General features: G+C 39.7%; 1 protein-coding gene across 5 annotated transcripts in view; it reads right to left on the bottom strand.

The window, feature by feature from the left end:
- Nucleotides 1-404: 404 nt before the first annotated feature.
- LOC125989052 (neuronal acetylcholine receptor subunit alpha-4) overlaps nt 405-19,463 on the bottom strand; it is a 37,423-nt gene continuing 18,364 nt past the window's right edge. The window contains exons 2-7 of one of the 5 annotated variants that reach the window (XM_049755022.2): nt 9,385-9,536; nt 8,605-8,649; nt 8,405-8,514; nt 3,049-4,456; nt 2,608-2,673; nt 405-472 (exon numbers count right to left, since the gene is read on the bottom strand). In XM_049755022.2, the coding sequence (XP_049610979.1) occupies nt 413-472; nt 2,608-2,673; nt 3,049-4,456; nt 8,405-8,514; nt 8,605-8,649; nt 9,385-9,536 (1,841 nt within the window). In that variant the 3' untranslated portion in view covers nt 405-412. Of the gene's footprint in view, nt 473-1,783; nt 2,674-3,048; nt 4,457-8,404; nt 8,515-8,604; nt 8,650-9,384; nt 9,537-9,733; nt 9,854-14,008; nt 14,314-19,463 lie in introns of those variants that run through there. The other 4 variants (XM_049755023.2, XM_049755024.2, XM_049755025.2 and 1 more) reach the window with 4 other exon arrangements.

Raw genomic sequence — 19,463 nt, 5'->3', positions numbered from 1 at the left:
AATATTTGCATCAGGTAAAGGAAAGCCTGAAATTGTATAGGCTAATCCAGATACCTCATAAATGTTGTTAATGATTCACTTTTAAATTATAGTTCTTTAGACAAAAGAAAAATATTTAAATAACTCACAAATTCTGATAAGAAGGTTAACTGACTGTGATCTTATCATCAGAATTGTGGAGCTTTTTAATTACAAGAGTATGTGAAAATTAATCAGTTTTGTAATAATACTTTATGGCGGGTGGCCTTTTGACGAATGCTTAATGCTAAAATATTTTTGGATTCATTAATGTCTCCCATTTAACCTTGTGCAAAAATCTGCATCATTTTGAGGATGCCATTACTCACCGCCATCCTGTGCTGTGGGGTATGCCAATACAAAAATGGCTTTCGTTACCTTTACAACTTGGGGCTCAGCTAGAGAGTGGCAACTTGGTGAGTCCAGTGTGTATAAAACAAGGGCACTTGAGTTCCTAAAAAGAAATCAAAAACCCGGATTATGTTTTTTTCTAGTTTCAATCCTCGAGTAGCTCTTACTTAGCATCACCAAGCTGCCAATTTGTGTGCTCATCCATGTGTGTGGAGCATCCAGTGATTTGAACACCACTCATGGTATATTAGTGGTGGGACTTGTATTTGTCGACTGTGTGCGGGAATTTACCTGACTCATCTTAATACCACCACTGACTCTCCTGTCGTAATGCTGTAGACACAATTGTACCAACCAATATAACTGTGCCATGGACATAATCTAGAACACCTCTGAATCAATATTTATCTAATGACATGGCAAAGAAGAAATAAATAAATGGGCTTCATCATCTCAGCTCTCCTGGCACTGAACATGGGAATACATCAAGGCTCTTTTCTGAGCCCTCTACTGTATTCCATATACACCCACAATTGTGTCCACACATTATTCTACCCCAGTGGTCAAGTTTGCTGATGACACAGCTGTGCTTGTCTTTGCTCACTGACGGGGATGAGAGACATGGCATGGAAGACTGAGGAGAACATCTATGTCCTCAGATCCACCAACCACCAGGCTGTTGGACATGAGCCATATTTAATCATACATATTTAGTAGTGTTTGATGTTTTTAATATTGCAGTTACACTACTTTTGCATTTTTGTACAAATATTCTAAATCTGCTTTGAAATTGAAAAATAATTCTTAGTAAGCTCTTTTTTTGAGCTGTTTGTTTGGAAATGCTTTCAGGTGTTGAGCTTTGGGTTGTGTAGCATCAATACAAAATTTCCAAGAATCCACTTGCTAAATACATTTTCTGTGTAATTCCCTTTCATTGAGTGTTTTCTATAAATCTATAAACATTCCATCAAGACTTTATATTATCGGCCAAACATTCCAGTCACAAGCCATGGGTTTGCAATGTACTGAGTGTACTCGTTTATGAATACCACATTCTGTCCTCATCGCCAGACAGATTTATAATTATAAAAATCTTGATAAACTGTCAGCCAGTGTGGCCTTTTGCTGACTTTTGTCGGCTTTTCTTCACATTCTAAATCTCAAAACTGCCCTTCATTAATTCTTTTATGCAATGTTTTCATACTGTGTAAGTTCAGAGTGAAATGATAACTGTGTTCACTGGTGTAATATTGTGGAATGTGAAGAAAAAATATCACCCAGGTTTGTATTTCATCACATCTTCCGTAGACTAGTGCAACATTCCTCCTTATTTACTGCAAGGTCTATGATAAGTCAAATTGTTATTATTAGTGGAATGCTTTACTGTGCGAAGCAAAACACGATGATACGGGTAGTACAGCAAATCACTTTATTTTGTTACGTTTTTAACTTAAATTTTAATAAAAGGTGGTGCTGGTTTGGACAATGCTGCAGAATTAAGGATGTTTCACTTTTTGTGCAATTAAATCAATTTCCTTGATTTACTATGGGGAAAACTTGTGAATGAATTAACATTCCAAATACTTTTAAAAAGGATGGCAAGCACCCGTTGGAATGTTCTGAACAACTGTTTCCATGCTGGTGTTGTACTGGATGAATAAAATGACACTACCTGCTGGTGTTGTACTGAATGAATTAAATGACACTACCTACCCCAAAATTCTCAATTCACACTTACGTATTGATTATCATACCCATCCGTAATTGCAAGAGATGCTAATATTTACTTTGATTTCTCACTGAATAATGCACATATCGTGTCGACAAATTCTGGCAGATACAAGGAAGTGTGCATCTAGGAAGGCAATTGAAATTAGTATTGTTCAACCTTGGTGGAGGTCTGTTCCCTACTGAGTGACATTCTGGTTACATAGACGTTATTTAGAGATGCAAAGCTCAATGTCAAAACGGAGACGTGAAAAGGGATGCTTTCACAGCCCCATAAATTATTTACTGTGCTCCTAGGAACTGTTGATAGACTTCCCTCCTTGTTCGTAACCTTTATGTTCATCTGGGACAAAACACTTGAAGCTCCTTTGCAAAAAGAAAAAGAAGAAAATAAATAAAATACAAAAACAAGTTAAATAACGTTCTTCTCTTTCCTTGGGCCAGTAGATTTCAGATCATTCCAGCCAGCCAAGGAGGTAGAAAGAGTCCCACTGATCCCAGTATACACACCAGAACAAACATCCAGAGGAATATTCTGTCGATGACCATGGCGACGTACTTCCAGTCCTCCTTCACCTAACAAACAGGAAAAACAGCAAGAAGGGAAGCACTTGAGCACAGCATTCCAAGACATCAACGTCCTGTTAGTCAGCTGTCACTTTTCACCCTTGAGTGATTTATCACGAATGAGTGACTTTTTTTTATTGGGGTGTCTAGCCCCTAAATGTCATTCGATCTTGTCTTCTGGTGAAAAATTCAACATTGAATAGCTTGTTGTTTCAATATTGACTTTTGCAGTGATAATCAGTCACATCTTTATCTTTCTAATTATGTTTTTCAACTGCATCCACCATGCAGATATTTAGAAAATTGCTAGAAACCACCCTTTCCCCGTTCAGCAATTTTCTAACCAAAGTGCCTTATGTCATAAGATAACCTGGCAGAACTCACCGAGAAGTCGTCATCCTCCGCCCTGAGATGATCAGCTATGTATTGAACACCCTCAAGGGCTCGTTGCATAGCAGGAGACATGCGATGAATCACGGCCTCTTGTTGGTTTCCTGGGTCTTTAGCGGGCTCTGCGTTGAGGGTTTCTGTGAGGCAATTTGTCGAGGCTTGTTTGGTTTGGTTTGGGGTCCCAGTCCATTTCTCCGGCGCTTCGTTGTGGAGGCAACAGTACTGGAAGCCGCCCGAGTGACAACGTTGTGCAGCTCTCAGGGGAACCTCCCTCTGCAGGTCGCACATTTGCTCTACGCTGAGTGAGCGGCCTTTTGACGACAGTTTATTTGTGTCTTCCGTGGAAAGGGTGTGAAGGGGTCCGAGAGCCAAAGTTGGGGGTAAGGAAAGTTGAGAAGATGACAAGATGGAAGTGTTTTGCCCTCGTTGAAGAACTGAATACTGTTTAATGGGTGACTGGCAGAAAATGTTGGCCTTAACTGGAGGATCTTCCTGGTTGAGTTCCTTGATAGGGGAGGAGGATGGCGAAGGGGAGCAGACGCGGATGTTTGGGCTGTCGGATGGAATTTGGACCTGTCCTATTTGCGTCAGCCCTGTCTCTAAACCCGTCCAAAAGGTCTGGGAGTTGCCCGTTGCTGATATTATGGTTGGGCGGTGCATCATCTCGATCAGCTTCTTGCAGTGTTGTTTGGCTGTGCCCGGGGGCCGCTTCATGAACAGGACCCTGGGCACCATGTCCAAAAAGACCCTTCGCACCCAATGGGGCATTCCGTGGGTTTGAGGTGATCGGTGGTGTACGTTCAAAACAAATACGGTGATTATAATTGAAAGGGTAACAAAGACCATGGTAAACAGCAGGTATTCGCCAATGAGTGGAATCACCAAGGATGTGGATGGTATTATCTCTGTGATCAACAGCAGGAATACAGTGAGAGACAATAAAACGGAAATACACAAGGTGATCTTCTCTCCACATTGTGACGGTAAATAAAACACCAGCACAGTCAAACAGGAAATAAGCAGACAGGGGATGATAAGATTAATGGTGTAGAACAGCGGGAGCCTTCGGATGATGAAGTAGTATGTGATGTCTGCATAGATCTCAGCGCAGCACTCGTACTTTTTGGTGTTGTACTTGCCCACAGCATTCATGATAACCCACTCGCCGCTCTCCCAGTAGTCCATCTGGTCCACATCGCTGGCTATGCTGATAAGGTCAATCTTGGCCCGGTCATAGGTCCATGAGCCAAACTTCATCTTGCAGCTTTGTTGGTCAAAGGGGAAAAAGGTGACATCGATGCTACATGAAGATTTGTAGATGGCTGGTGGCATCCACTTTATCCGTCCATCATGGAATAGGTGTGCCTTAGTTAGGTGGGTTACCGCAAAGTCACCATCAGCACTGCAGATAAGTAACAGTATATAAATTAAAGGTGTGATTACCAATAAATGAAACGCGCCCTGAAAGATTATTCAATCATTTCATTTTCATGACAAAAATATTATAGATCCATGGCAAAGTTTGTAAGTAAAGTTAGGCTATGTTCACACTACAGCTTCATTCCATATTTTTTTGCCCTTATGTAGAGGATCGGATTCTTTGATGCAGTACAATTTGATTTTTTTTCAAATCCGAACTGGGCCTCTTTCGTAGTATGTGTAAATCGGATATGTTTCCGATGCATCAGCAGAATGGACGTTCATCCGTACATGTCCGGCCTCTACGTCATCAAAGGCAAATATGCGCTCCGCTCAGCTGGAGCAAACTACAGACTTTTTTCCGAGATTCAATATTTTAGTTGGTGCCCGATTGATGTGGATTTTTTTGTGGCTGATGCCGATTACGATATTTGGCAGACATAATTACAGATAACAGCATATTATTTAAATAGGACCACAGGCAGAACATGTGATTGCACTTTGTCCTTTAGTATTTGTTTAAAACTACAACAGAGAGGACTTTTCTAGTACAAAAACAAAAAAGTTCCCCATTTAAAAATATGCAAAGTCACAAATTGATTGGACAGGAATTGGGAGGTAAGTATATATTTGTGACCTTCTTCTTTAAGCGGTCACACTCTACTTGTTTGATGTGCACCAGGGTTCAGAATCACACATATATTGAAAAAAACTGTATGTCAACTGTGAAGACAACCCATAAATAGAAATTCCCATGTCTAACAGTTTTCCAGCAAGGACATACCCCTTACCTTCTCTTTATTATCTTCTGCCTCAAGGCAACCACGTCCACACTACACAACCTTTTTCCAAGGCTGAGTTATGCCATGCAAATCATAAACTTAAACCTCTCATGTACATCACCTTGAATATGTTCTATCTTCTCAGAGGAGGGCAAATGCTCAGGTTTACATACTGCATAAAAAATACACTTTGCCTGAAATTTAATGCATGAAATGCCATGATGAGCGCTACATTTTGGGCATCAGGACAGCCACACAAATAGCTCTAAGTTAATGAGAAGTTGGGAGATGTAACTAACTAAGTAAAAATGAATCCCGCTCTAGTTTTAGCTAGATGTTAATTTCAGTGTCATGTGCTTTCAAACTACGGCAACCTGTGTGCAGTTCTCTCTTTGTCTTGTCCTATTAGTTTCATAGTGTGTAGGCCATTTAATCACGAGACAACAATATACCGTATTTTCCGGACTATAAGTCGCTCCTGTGTATAAGTCCCACCAGCCATAAAATGCCCCAAAAAGTGAAAAAAAACATATATAAGTCGCTCCGGAGTATAAGTCGCATTTTGGGGGGCAATTTATTCGACAAAATCCCGCACCAAAAACAGTCACGAACAAGCAACAACAGGCTAAACGATAGCAACAATAGGCTAAACGATAGGTATGCTAACGTGACAAACACAAACGAAGAGCTGAGAATGGGCCTGACGTAACATATAGAGTTATTAAAGAAAACGATTACATGAATAACACGTTTATAAAATCATCGGTGTCACTCCAATTCATTAAATCCATCGATCGTTCTTTGTCAACAATGGGTTTGCGCGGCTGAGGGCGCTTGTACTTCAAAATCTTCCACAGGCTCATATAACAATAGATCAATTATATTTCAAATAACTATAATATAAGCAATAATATTATCAAACCATCCGTGCACTTTAAATCCATTAAATCCATCGATCAAATTCCTCGTCCTTTGTCAACATCGCCGCGCGTGCGCCCTGACGTCAGCCTTGTCTTTATTCGACAGATCTAGTATATAACTATATTGTAACGTTAACAAAGTACAAGGATAGACGTGGATTTGGTAAACGGCTCTTTATTAAACAAAACAAACTTCCAAGCGTGTGGCGGCGTGGACTTCCAGACACGAGAGCTCCATGGCATAGGACCGGGCGTGCGTAATGGCCATGTCCAAGCCCCATGCACCGTTCGCGGACAGCCACTCGGCCGAGCGCCAGCCCCCGACTCAGTAGAGTAGGACCGGGTGTGCGTAAAAGCCATAATAGTTTTTCAAACCTTCTATGTCACTCCAAATCCTTAATTCCTTCAAACTCTATGTCCTCCGTGTCACTTAGAAATGATCACCGCTAATGATGCCGGTAGTCCTTACGTGGGTACGTTTGTCCTTTATGTAAACAACCGCTGCGCCGCGCCGTGCCACTGACGTCACTTGAAATAGTAATCCCTTGGTACATCACGGTTCTCCAAACTTTCTTTCTGCTGCTCGATTACTGTTTTCAGCTGCATATTTTACAACTTGAAGTTTGTAACCTGCAAAATATGAGTTTATTTTTGGTGCCATTTTTCTTAAGCCCACCCAGTTGATGAGTCACAGCCAACGGTGAAATTTAGAGCGCCCTCATCCAGTTTTGTCTAATTTTTTTCAGATGTAGTTTTTTGTTTTGTTTATTTGGTTGTTTTATCAAAGTCAAAGTCTGCTTTATTGTTGATTTTTTTTCATATACCAAGACACACAAAGAGATTGAAATTACGTTCCCACTATCCTTCGGTAGTACACATATGCGTACAAGCAACACAAAAAAACCCAAGAAGGCACAAACAATGAATAAATAAGAGTGTTGAATAAATGATAAATAAACAAATAATAATAAATAATAATAATAAATATAAGAGGAGCAAAAATGGAGCAAGTGTACATACAGCAGACAGTGGACTTGGATATGGTGCTTTAAAGCGTTAATTGCTTTATTTGATGTTTTCTCTATTTTTTATGTTTAGAATATGTTCAAGATAAAGATATAAAAGCATGTGAAGTTATCAACTATACTAAAAATAACATGGGAAGTGGTCAACTATACTTGTAAGTAAGTGATGTCTTAATGATCAAGTAAAAATTTGTGAAAAAAAACATATATAAGTCGCTCCTGAGTATAAGTCGCCCCCCCCCACCCAAACTATGAAAAAAACGCGACTTATAGTCCGGAAATTACGGTACGTATTTTTGAATGACAAGTCGATTTGGTGATTGTATTGCTCATATCTAATAAATTTCTTTGTTATAATGGTCATTTTGAATTCCCTTCACACATAATAAGAGTCACACTGGATGCATTTTATCTGAGGCTCTTTCAAACACATTTAATTACATTTTATCTCCTAGTTCTTCAGCCTAATGTATTGCCTTGTGCAATGTAGCAAGTTTGTTTATGGGCATTCCCATTAAGGATGACCTTGTTCACAGCCAAAGTACTTTACGACGTTGGCACAGGCCAAGAGTGTTGGCACGGCGGAGGCATCTTCTTGTTTTCTTCCAGTAACGCTTTCTGCTGGAATTGAATCAGCAAATTCTGCACATTAATGCTGATGTGATTCCGTTCGCTTCAGGCACGGTGATTGCGCCGGTCAAAGAAATGTTTTACTGTATTCTACCCAAGGATGGCCATGATAAATTATTTATATACTACATGGTCATGATGGTTGTGAACTTTGATGAATAATGATGTTGTCAAGGGATTAAATGGAGTTGTATCAAATTTTAGAGCAGCAAGCAAAGAAAGCAAAATGTCTAATAGCAATTTTGCTTGTGGTAGAAATAAAAAAGCCACATTTTTTGGTCTGGCTTCTAAGTCTAGGCAAATCATAGGATCAAACTTTCTGTCTTACTTTTTTTGTTGTTTATTCACACATTAAAAAAAAATTAAACTTGAAGTGAATACGTTTGAACATGTACCACAAAAAAGTGTATAGTTCTTCCTCGGAAACGTTCCTGTTAACTGTTTACACAATTACAAAGTACACATCCTGATGATGTTGTTCATGTGCCAGCAAAGTGCGAGTTATTCGCATGGTAAGATACAATTATTTTTGGTTGATACGTAATTTTAACAATGTATAAGAGAAGACCCTCACTTATTATAAAGGACGATGTCAGGCCTCCAGATAATCTCTGAAGGAATGCGGATGGAGGTGACGTTTTCGTATTCCTCTGGGTTCCAGCGCAGCTTGTAATCGTTCCATTCCTAGAGGAGAACATTCATCATGCGGTAGTCACCATGCTACACTTCCATATTGAATTCAGTGGAGCTATTTGCATCTTATCATTTACATACTTGCTTGAGCCAGACGTTTGTGGTCATCATCTGGTTCTTCTCATCCTTTTGGTGAAAACAAAAATCAACTTCTTTTAAAACACTTTAGAGATGTTATGACCTGTTACTCATACAAATTTGTTCAGAAACATCAGTGTTTTGTTCATAAGTAGTACATATGAAATAAAGGCACCCATAGTTTACGATAATACTGGCGAAAAGAAAACAACGTAACACTGCATGGCTGCAACATTTGCCAAGCTCTTCTCAGCTCTGACGCATTCTGTAGGAGACAACTTGGCCAAGAGCTGACTTACACTCTTAGGCATGTGGCACAAGTGCTGTCTCTAATTGTGAGTCAAAACAATCCTCACGGTCATGCAGGCTTTGCATTTTCAATCATATGAGCTCAGTCCAACCCAGCGGCGCCTGAAAAACGGACTTTAAACCGATGATGATGATGATGATGATCACTCAAAAAAAAAAAATTGTGTTCCCAGCACCAAATGTCACGTTTTTCCTGAGTCAACAGAATTTCTCGAATAGGATTTATGTAAAGTGCTGAATTTTACACAGTGCTTGCAAAAACTATTTATAGGAACACATGGGAAAATATCAGGTTTACTGGTTTACATAAGCTTCTTTTTTTAATTAACATTGGTGTTTTGACCTGTAAAAATGATGTTGCTAATGAACTGCAAAGAAACAAGTTTGAGTCGCCAGTGTTTCTGTGCAGATTTGCGACACAAACAAACCCACGAATGAGACATTGTGTTTTAAAGTAGTGAGGATTTTACTCACCACATCGATAAGCTGAGCAATAGAGAGACCAAAGTGGACCAGAACTGTGTCTGATGAGTTTTCAACAGGCCTGGAGAGCTTATTGTAACGCACAAACAGATCCTGGAGTAGCTTCTCCTCAGCGTGAGCCCGGGGTCCAGTGTAGCAGTAGACTAGAGGTGATTACAAGGAATGTGTTGATTAAAATGCTTCATTCAGGCAGTTTAAGTTAGAAAGTTGTTGTTATCACACATTGTTGTCATTATTAGATGTTTGATTGTCCAAACATTAATATTTCATATGCTACTCACTGACTAGTTTAGTTTATGCAATAAAGAGATCCACAGTTGTGATGAAAACAGAAGGCCACCTCTGCTAGACCAAGCTGGCGTCATGGTTACACGAGACAGTGGGGAACAGCAAAACGAAGGATGAATGTGGATCAGAGGACACGTCGCGTCTTTGTCACCCCACCCTCGCACAGTACTCCCTCCCACCTGTGCACCGGTGTCCCTTCGCTACTCATCTAATGGAACCCTCCCTCTCTTTTAAAACCAACTCACATTACACAGAAGATGACCTCGCGAGGTCCCAGAACAATTAGAGACTTGTCCCGAGGCTTGCACAGTGCATTTTCAATCTGTGTACGCAGCAATTTTTTTTCCATATTGAGATGGAGCTTTCTTCTATTTGAGCCATTCATCATAGAGTGATTCATATATAAGTGACTTCAATTACTACTACTTTGGTACTGCTGCATTATTTAGTATGTTTGATGTGATGGAGTCATCCATCATTGCATCTATCATTTTACCTCACTATACTGTATTTATTATTTTGAAGTGGACACTTGCAGCCAAAACAGCCATCAGGAGACTGACCTTGTCAAATCTATTTTATTCTCATTGGCAATGTTGTTCATTAAATTATTTTGTTTTGGGGTGTTAAATTTTCTTCCTAAAAAAATTCTGTAACTTGAGAGAGCAAGAGGGAGAGCAAGCGAGAGAGACCGCAAGAGCGCGACTTTGTGAAAAAGTACCCCAAAAAAATCACCCAAAATGTAGTGAACGGCATAAGCACAGTAACGACAAAGAACAGTTGCATACACATTGTTTTATATAAAATAAAAACTAAATATAAAAAACAGACAACTAAAGCAATAAATTAATAAAAAAAAATTACTAAATACAATAAAACACCAAAACAATGCTGAGTCTCTTTTGACTGGTGGCTCAGTCAAAAGCCAAAGAATGAAAATGTGTTTTAAGTTCTATAAATGGACAGAGAGGGCTTGCCAGATCTTAAAGGCAAGGTCATTCCAAAGGGAGGCACGGGCATAAAATCTACTGTGAAGGGAGGCCAAAATTGGAGTTATACAGTACACGCTACCCAAGGCAAGAAGCAGCTTTTGAAGCTCAAATAGTTTGGTGCCATCCAGGCGTAACATACTGTAGATCTGACAGGCATCTGCATAGCAGTGAAAGGAAATATCATGCAGCAAATACAACAAAAACAGCAGGGCCCCAGAATTGAACCCTGTGGAACACCATATTGCAGTGGGACAGAGTAGGACACAGTGCAATCAAGGCTAAAACACAAAGTCCTGCCTGCTAATGGTATCTAAACAAAACTAGAGCACTACCATTAATGCTTACCTGGTGCTTAAACTGAGCCAGCAGAATACTGAGGTCCATCGTATCAAACGCTGCAGCCAGATCCAACAAAACAAGATGTGCATAGTGTACAGGACACTAAGCTATATATGTGCATGGTTTGTGAATTAGCCACTCGCTCTTTGTGCTATTTTTAACGGTTGGTTGCAAGCAAAAGCAGCTCAATCCTTTACTGAATTCGGCCCTCAGTCCATTGTATGAAATTCTGCCTCCACAAGAGAAAATACTTAGAGTCAGTCCTTTTAAGGGTGCTTGGTTTTGTTCTGTAAAACCTCCTATACTTTAGTTCCACCCCCTAGCTGTCAACGTAACAGGAAACCAAACTCACTATTGGCCTGCCACCATATGGGGCTTGATGTAAATAATACTATAACACTTCATTCTTGGCGTATTTTGATGAAAACAAGTTTTCTGACATGGCTGGAAAAATTTGTACAATTATGTGAAAAATATACATATAATTTGAACAAAACAATACTGAATCTCTGCTATAAGGCAAAACTGGTTGCATTATTGAGCTACAACCAGAAGAGGTGCTGTTGATTCGGTCTCAACTAGTACAAGGCTTACGGTCTATCCACCTACTGCATGTTAGAACAGAAGAACAGATGTTACTGTTGTCCTCCTACACATTCAATCAAAGCTGATGTGCTGTCCTTTACTTGCCTGCAAACAGGCATCCTCAGATTTTAAAGGCCCAGGATCAATATATGTTTAGTCATACCTATTTTATGCTGAAATCCATGTGCAGGTGCCCATTAAGCAAACAGCAACGAAGCATAGTAGCCTACACAGTAACCTTTGTTTCATCTTTATTAGCCCGCAACGCCCCTCCATTGCATCGGATATTAAATGAAGCACACTCTGAACTAAATAGCTAGAAAGGTATGTGAGGCAAAGCAATGGTGTTTTGTAAAAGGTAATACATGTTTCATGGTGGACTACTTGGCCTTGAAAACACTTTTTATTCCATTTGATCAATATACAAAAGGCAATTTATTTCATTTGACGGAAGCCTGGGAAAAGTGTATTTGTGTTTTCACATATTCAAATAAAAATATACAACGTGTTGTATTTCATAGACATACAATTGATTTGTCAATTGTTTAATCTTCTATCTTATGGCAATCTAATAAGCAAGGTGGTAACTGAATGTGGCTTTTTGTGCGATGCGATGTTGTACAAACTCAAACATTAACTTCAAAATGCCCTTTCCTCTAATTCCAGCCCAACCTGCCTAGACAAGTTGATGGAGCAACTGAAAAATAAAATTAAACGGACATGTGGTTCTAACAATACATTCTGGATATAATCGTCAAAACAGGGCTCTGCTGCCTTTCCGTATGCTGTTTCAACCTTTTTTTTTCAGTATTCAAACCATGTAATGTCGTGCATCCAATTAATAACTTTCACTTTCAGTGACTTTCACTGCTGTTACATCACATCATATAAAACCAGTGTAAAATCTAAAATTCAGGGATAACAGACAGGACTTACATATGTTAAATAGATCTGGAATATAAAAAAAAATTCTGAAGACAAGTCAAGAAATACTACTGAAACCTTTGAATTAAAACCCCACTTCTAAACACTATTAACAAATTTAGGCAAAACGGTAAGCAGTGGTTAAAGAGACAGTATGTAGAATGTTGTGCCATCTAGTGGTGAACTAATTGAATGCAATGACCTATTTTTTGTAAGCACACACACTATGGTACACAGAGACCACATGTTGCAAGCCTTCCACCCATTTCTTCAGCAGAGGTGCAAGGAAAATATCATCACAAATGACTTGTAATACTTCCTCAAGTGAGAAAATGCATTGCATTTGTTACACAAGCTGTAGTCATTGATCCAGCAAATTTACAATGAGGTGAGCATCTCCTTCAAATAGCTGTTGCAGAAAGATGGTGGCGAGACATGTCAGCGTCCTGTACGGTGAGGCGTGACCCAATCTTATGTCGTAACAGATAACGTGTCCTATGATTTAATATTTAAAACATTGACGTGCAAGAATTTTTTTTTTTTTTTTTTTACATATTATGGAAATTAATGATGGGTTTTTAAAATGAAATGTTACACACTGCCACTTAACCTTATTTTACTTTTATGACAGTTGACAATGTGTGGTCATCATTTCCTGAAAGATAAATATTTTTATTTGCTAATTCAATGAATAGGAGTTCTACCTGTGGCATAAGAGGAATGTATTGTTTGAATCCACATCGTGTTATAATATTAGATCTATAAAATAAAATGATAAAGCAAACATAACAAATGAACAAATATCCTGCAGAGTTTCTCACTTCCAACACTGATTTAATCAGTGCTATGACACATTCGCCAAATTGGTGCGTCCAGGATAGTTAGCTGCTGGTTTTCCGGCGCTACTGGACCCAATTCTGTCCTCTTTGATCAATGTGCTCTCTGTGGCCAATAGTGCACGAGCAGCAAATATTTGTTAGCAGCGTTTGCTCTCTGTCGCCAACAACACTTCTTAGCAGGTCGCCAAAGCAACAGAGGTGTTCATCCTCATCCAGTGGACGATGGAGGAAGATTATGCTTTTTGTTTATTACATCTTGTCCAAAAGGATATGGGAATATAAAGAGCAAAAGAGGGTATTAAACAAATTTGCTTTGATTGTTTTTAAAAGTATACGGTATATGATCACAGAAAAACGATAAAGCAAAGGCCAAACCAAGCAGCATGACCCCCCACCCAAAAACATTAATAAAAAAATAATCACACGCCATACTATTACAATGATGTATTCATAAGATGGAAACATGATGCACTTCTCTCAGTAGGAAAAATCCTCCATCCATCCTACCGTTTTAGTTTCAGCTGAAAATGATCAGAATATTTTCAACATGACTGAAAGTTTTAAAAGGAGGGCACGCCTCCAAAACACAAAGCAAATATAAAATATATCTATCATATCGCACCGTAGTATATGAAGAATAAAAATTACCTTGTGTGCCGAGAGTGAGCAAAAGTAAGCTGAAACATTTGTTTACACCCATGGTGCTTTTCAAGCTGCACGATGTCGCCATAGAAACAGTGCGGTCTTGCTTCAGATGATCTTATTAAAGAGCCAAATTTTGAATGAGTCAATGTCAGCCTGGTGCTGCTCCGCCTCATCCATCTGGCCGCTCCTGTCACTCTGCTGTCCACTTTGAGTTGAGACAGACGGACGCCTGCCTGCCTGGATTCAACACGAGCAGGTGCCTCCTCGCTCTGGTGAAGTCCTCGGATCACATGAGTTCCCTTCCCAGCCCCTGTATATGGATGAGTTGACTCCCTCACTCCACTCACTCATCTCTCAGCCTCCTCCCTCCTCCCTCCTTCCCTCCCTCTCTCTCTTTCTCTCCCTCCCTCCCTCACTTGAGCTTCGAACAGTTCTCTAAGTATGTACAATGGATTTTACCGAGTGTGAGCAGAATTCATTCGACTCTTGTTATGAAATATTTTTTCCCCTTTGGAAATAATGCTTTTGCTGGTTCAGATCGTGATGTAAACTGAATAAATTCTTGTTTTGAGTGCAAGTTTACCATCCTCAAAAAATCTAATTTTAATTCACTTAAATAGCACTTGATTTGAATAAACTATTTTCTCCAGGCACTTTTCCTTGGAGTATGAAAAAAACATTTACTTTGTTGTTGTTCCATATAGAGCAAGTACATATCATGTCAAAACACGATCACTGAAGCATGTTATTGATATGATATTAAGGCATAATCTATGAAAAATGTGGATACGTCTCTCTCTCACGCACGCACGCACGCACGCACACACACTCACACACTTAGCAGATAATCTGTTAAATTACTTTGACCTTGACTATGACACTTTCCTTGGTAAAGGTCATATGATAAGTCTCTCCAGCCTTCCCTCTCTTTCTTTCTCCCTCTCTCTACCCCCCACACCCGCACACACACTTCTGTGCATTCTCAGCCTCCCACATATTTTCTCTTCTCTCCAGCCCAATCTTCCAGTTGACTCTTTCGGTTGTGTATGTGTTCATATGTGTGTGTTGCAATGTAGCTGACAGCAGATATTGTATACAAAATATAAACAGAAAACCAATATATGCATGACTGCAAAATATCTGTCAAAGTCCTGACTGCTGAAAATACCAGTGTGTTATGCATAAAATAACATCTTGGATACACTTCAGGCTGAACTTAATCTCACCCCCTTGGTTGTTGCACCCTGACCCACACTGCTAGCAGAGCTCTCTCTCTCTCCCACTTGGAGATTTTTATGTCAGGCAATGCCTGGTAGGCTCTACTTGTAGATAAATGTGTCAGTATTTGCCCAGGTTATCTGCACTCGTCTAGCAATGGATGAGCTCACCGTGTATCACAACACGTGTAAGCTCCTAAAAAGTGGGAGACCCTTGAAAGTGCGACTGTGTTTGTCACCTTAAATCCACCGCAATCAATGTCACAAAAGAGAGAAAAGATCTTGGACATTGTTTAAATGTTAGTTAACAAACACTGATCTTGCGTAAAGGTTTGTGAAACTTTATGAAGCTAGCAAATTTTATTTCCCTCACTCAGCTTAGATTTGTCTATAAAAGCACTTTAAAAACAACTGCGGCTGCAAATTAAAGCCTGAACATAAAGTAAAAATAAGACATATAAAAAAAGAGTTGTAACAGTAAATTAGAATGCATTAAAACAGTATGGAGACTATAACAGCAAAATAAATCCTTATCACGTTTAGTTGAAAGCCAAAGAATAAAAATGTGTAATATTACATTGGACAGATTTAAACTAATTACACACTATTAAGTAATAGTAGTAGTATTTTGTATTCCAAGCATGTGTACATTTGTGCATATGTAAGGACATTGTGTCACCACGAGTGAAAGGTAAAGCCACTCATGACACTATTATATGCAAAGCAGAAAATCTCAGATGCCAAGGGTTAGATGATATTGGTAGATACATTTAGCTATATTAGATACTAAAGTTGCAAGCCATTCATTATGGGAAACAGTGACGTATTTAAAAGTTGCAAGCACAGTCTAGCCACGAGATCTGTCTTTGCGCTTCTCCATGGGAACCAGAAGTCTGGATGATTTTGAACGAATGATTGAATTTTGATTGTCACTGTCCGTTGCCAGGCAACAAAATGTACTTTGAAGGCTCAGTTCGCACAAGAAACATGAAACAATGACCAACATGGGGAGGCCTAATGGCATTCGCTATTAAAGCGCACCAAGATCTTAAATGGAAAGAGAACACAAGGGAGGAGGAGAAAGACGAAAAGATGGGGCTCTCCTTAGTGGAGGAGAATTGGTGGATGATTTTGACAGCTCACGTATTTATTTATAAATGTTATGTAAAAAAAAAGAAGTCCTCCAGCAAATATAGTGCAAAACAGACATCATCCATTCACTTTTGAAACAGTGCGCTAACCCTAACCCTAACCTGTCTCATTTAATTTTTGGCCAACAAAAACCTTATGTGAGAGGAGCAATAGCAATGCCAGCCCATTAATTTGCATTGTGACCAGATATCTACTTAACTAGTTTGTGCGCGGGCGAGGAGTTACACTCCACAAAAGTATCTCATAGCTAAAATGGGATCTTTAGAAATCATTTCAAAATTGTTTGGCGCTTCTGGTTTGGTCACATCCCAAACAATAGCGCTGATGCTACTTAGGGCATAAAAAACAAAACATCAGACGTGTGCTATGTTATCCAACATATTGTGTGGACATGGTCGATAAAATGCTACTTTGAGACCATTTGTGGACCTCCTGGATTCATCTGAAGAGACCAGAGGAAAAAACTGCTGTGTTCAAGTGTTTATTAATTAGCTCATTTCTACCCACTGGGTCTACCAACTGCTGAGTTTCTTTCTCTACACTCCTACTGGACTTTTATCAGCTATCAACACACATAATCGCCAAATGAAAGTCAGGTAGCTCAGGGTTGGCGTGAGGGTGAGGGGCTCACTTCATCTCGGTCACATGACTGTTAGTCATGACTGGATCGAGTGAACAATGTCTTTGATTAGAAAAATATTGATGTGTACACTGCAGAGGCACTACTCTGTGGGTGCATTGAAAATCTGATGGAGATATTTACCAGCAGCAAAAATAAATATATATCTGCTACAGTATATTCGTTTTTCACTCGTGAAGGAAAAAAAAATCATGTAATGTACCTAGAAAGCAGCAGTTCCATGAAGTGAAAAGCCGGAGATTCTGCTAAAGCTTATATATTGTGTGTGTGTGTGCGTGCGTGTGTGTGTGTGTGTGTGTGTGTGTGTGTGTGTGTGTGTGTGTGCGCGCGCGTGTGTCTGTGTGTGTGTGTGTGTGTGTGTGTGTGTGTGTGTGTGTGTGTGTGTGTGTGTGTGTGTGTGTGTGTGTGTGTGTGTATGTCTGCTTTGTTTTCCCCATTCAAACATGCTGGGAGTGATATGACAATATATGGACATATTGGGACACAATTCCTTAAATCCAATTTGTTGCACTAGCTTAGATTTGTAGATGGAACCTCTCGCAGCTGGGTGAAACGCAAACTAGTCCCTGGGTCGAACTCTAACCAATCAGAGGGCACATCCAGTAAAGCAATCTGCCATGATGTGTTTTTTGTTGTTGTTAGTTTGTTTCTGAATGAGCGCGCTTGTCTGTTTTTAAGTCCTTGTGATCTCTCAAACATCATCAGTCACGGCCTAAAGACTGTTCCAATTCAAATTACGAATAAACCAAGAACGCGCGGAATACCCGGATGAGTCTCTTGTCAGCTATCTTAAGTCAAGGATTCGTCGGTTGGGTACTTGTGAACACAGCTAGGATGCATTTAGTGCCGCTATCATGGAAACACAACCATTCCAGTACATTCAGAGACTCGCGTTTGGGTAGACAGTACTTGGCGGCTTCACAAGACCGTACTCTGCATTCTTGATATTGATGGACAGCTTTTGTCATTTAATTGCTTCTGTTCTCTCTGTTATTAAATATGCTAATGATATCATGCTATTTTGTTGTGAGTTCATTTCCTGAGTTTCTTTGTTGTTTTGAATTGCTGTCTTAATTTGGTTCTTTGATAATCCTACGCACCTTTGGAGATTCCTAGTGCTCCCAGGGTTTTGCCTTCCTACAACCATGAAAAACTGTGACACAATCACATTCTACATTCATGCATGTTCTCCCCATGCTGCATGTTTTCTCCATGCTGGGGCGGATTTCTCGTCTTAGTATTTTTCCCATATCCCTCAAGACATGTATGTTAGGTTTATTGACCGCTCAATTTTTTTTTTCCGGAACTCAAGATGTGCTGTGAAAGGGTGTCTTTTTTGTCAAGGGCAGTCCCCGCCTTTCGCCCAATTTATGCAATGCTGGGATAAGCTCCAGATCACTTGTCACCCTATGCGAGGGCAAGCAGGACAAAATGAATGGATGGAAGCACATCTGGTGACAGATGTTTAACTAATAAAAAAAACGACACAAACATAAAATTGGAATGTTCTCTGTTCGTCTGACATACTGAATAGCATAACTAAGGTCTCTAGCCCATCCTCTTATTTTAAGGAAGTCTTTCACAAGTCAAGTCAAGTCAAGTTTATTTGTATAGCCCTAAATCACAAACAGTCTCAAAGGGCTTCACATAGCCAAAATTGACAATTATTCTCAAAGCATCCCCTGATCTTAAGCTCCAAAAAGGGCAAGGAAAAACTCAAAAAAACCCTGCCAGGGGAAAATGAGAAACCTTGAGAAGGGACCACAGATGGAAGGATCCCCCTTTCAGGATCACCATGTTTCACAATGTAGGGTACCGTAATTTCTGGATTATAAGCCGCACCTGATTATAAATCACACCAGGAAAATTTGAGGAACATTTTTTTTCATAAATAAGCTGCACCGTACTAAAACCCGCATGTGCACATGAGTTGTTTACAAAGAAAGACTGTACACAGAAAGCCTTTTTAAAGTTTTAGTAACATACTGACATTTCTTTCCAAACACTGCCAGTGACGTGGCAGTAATACCGCAGCAACATGGAAGTAACAGCACTAATTCGGCTGGATAAAAAAACATATAAAAATCACTGAGACGCGGCGGTAACAAAGCAGCAACACAGTAGCACAGCACTAACAGGGCTGGGTAAAAAAAACTGAGGGCCGTCGTCTTCATCTTCCTCCTGTGCACTGAAACCAAACAACGGTGCCAAACGACAGCGGTCCACAGCCTGTTTACGAGTGTATAAAAGGGATCAAGTCATCACAAAAATCACCAAAAATCCATAGATACGCCGCACCGGACGACAAGCTGCAGGGTTCAAAACTTAAGCAAAATGTAGTGGCTTATAGTCCGGAAATTACGGTACTGTGATTCTTCCTTTCTATCAACAACAGTGGGAGTGCGACTATACTGTAGATTTAATGATAATCTCACAACGCTCAATAAAC

Source organism: Syngnathus scovelli, chromosome 2 (genome assembly GCF_024217435.2).
Source record: "Syngnathus scovelli strain Florida chromosome 2, RoL_Ssco_1.2, whole genome shotgun sequence".
In the NCBI taxonomy this organism is placed as follows: domain Eukaryota; kingdom Metazoa; phylum Chordata; class Actinopteri; order Syngnathiformes; family Syngnathidae; genus Syngnathus; species Syngnathus scovelli.
The sequence above is the reverse complement of the archived record's forward strand: the minus strand, read 5'-3'. Positions and strand labels throughout refer to the sequence as shown.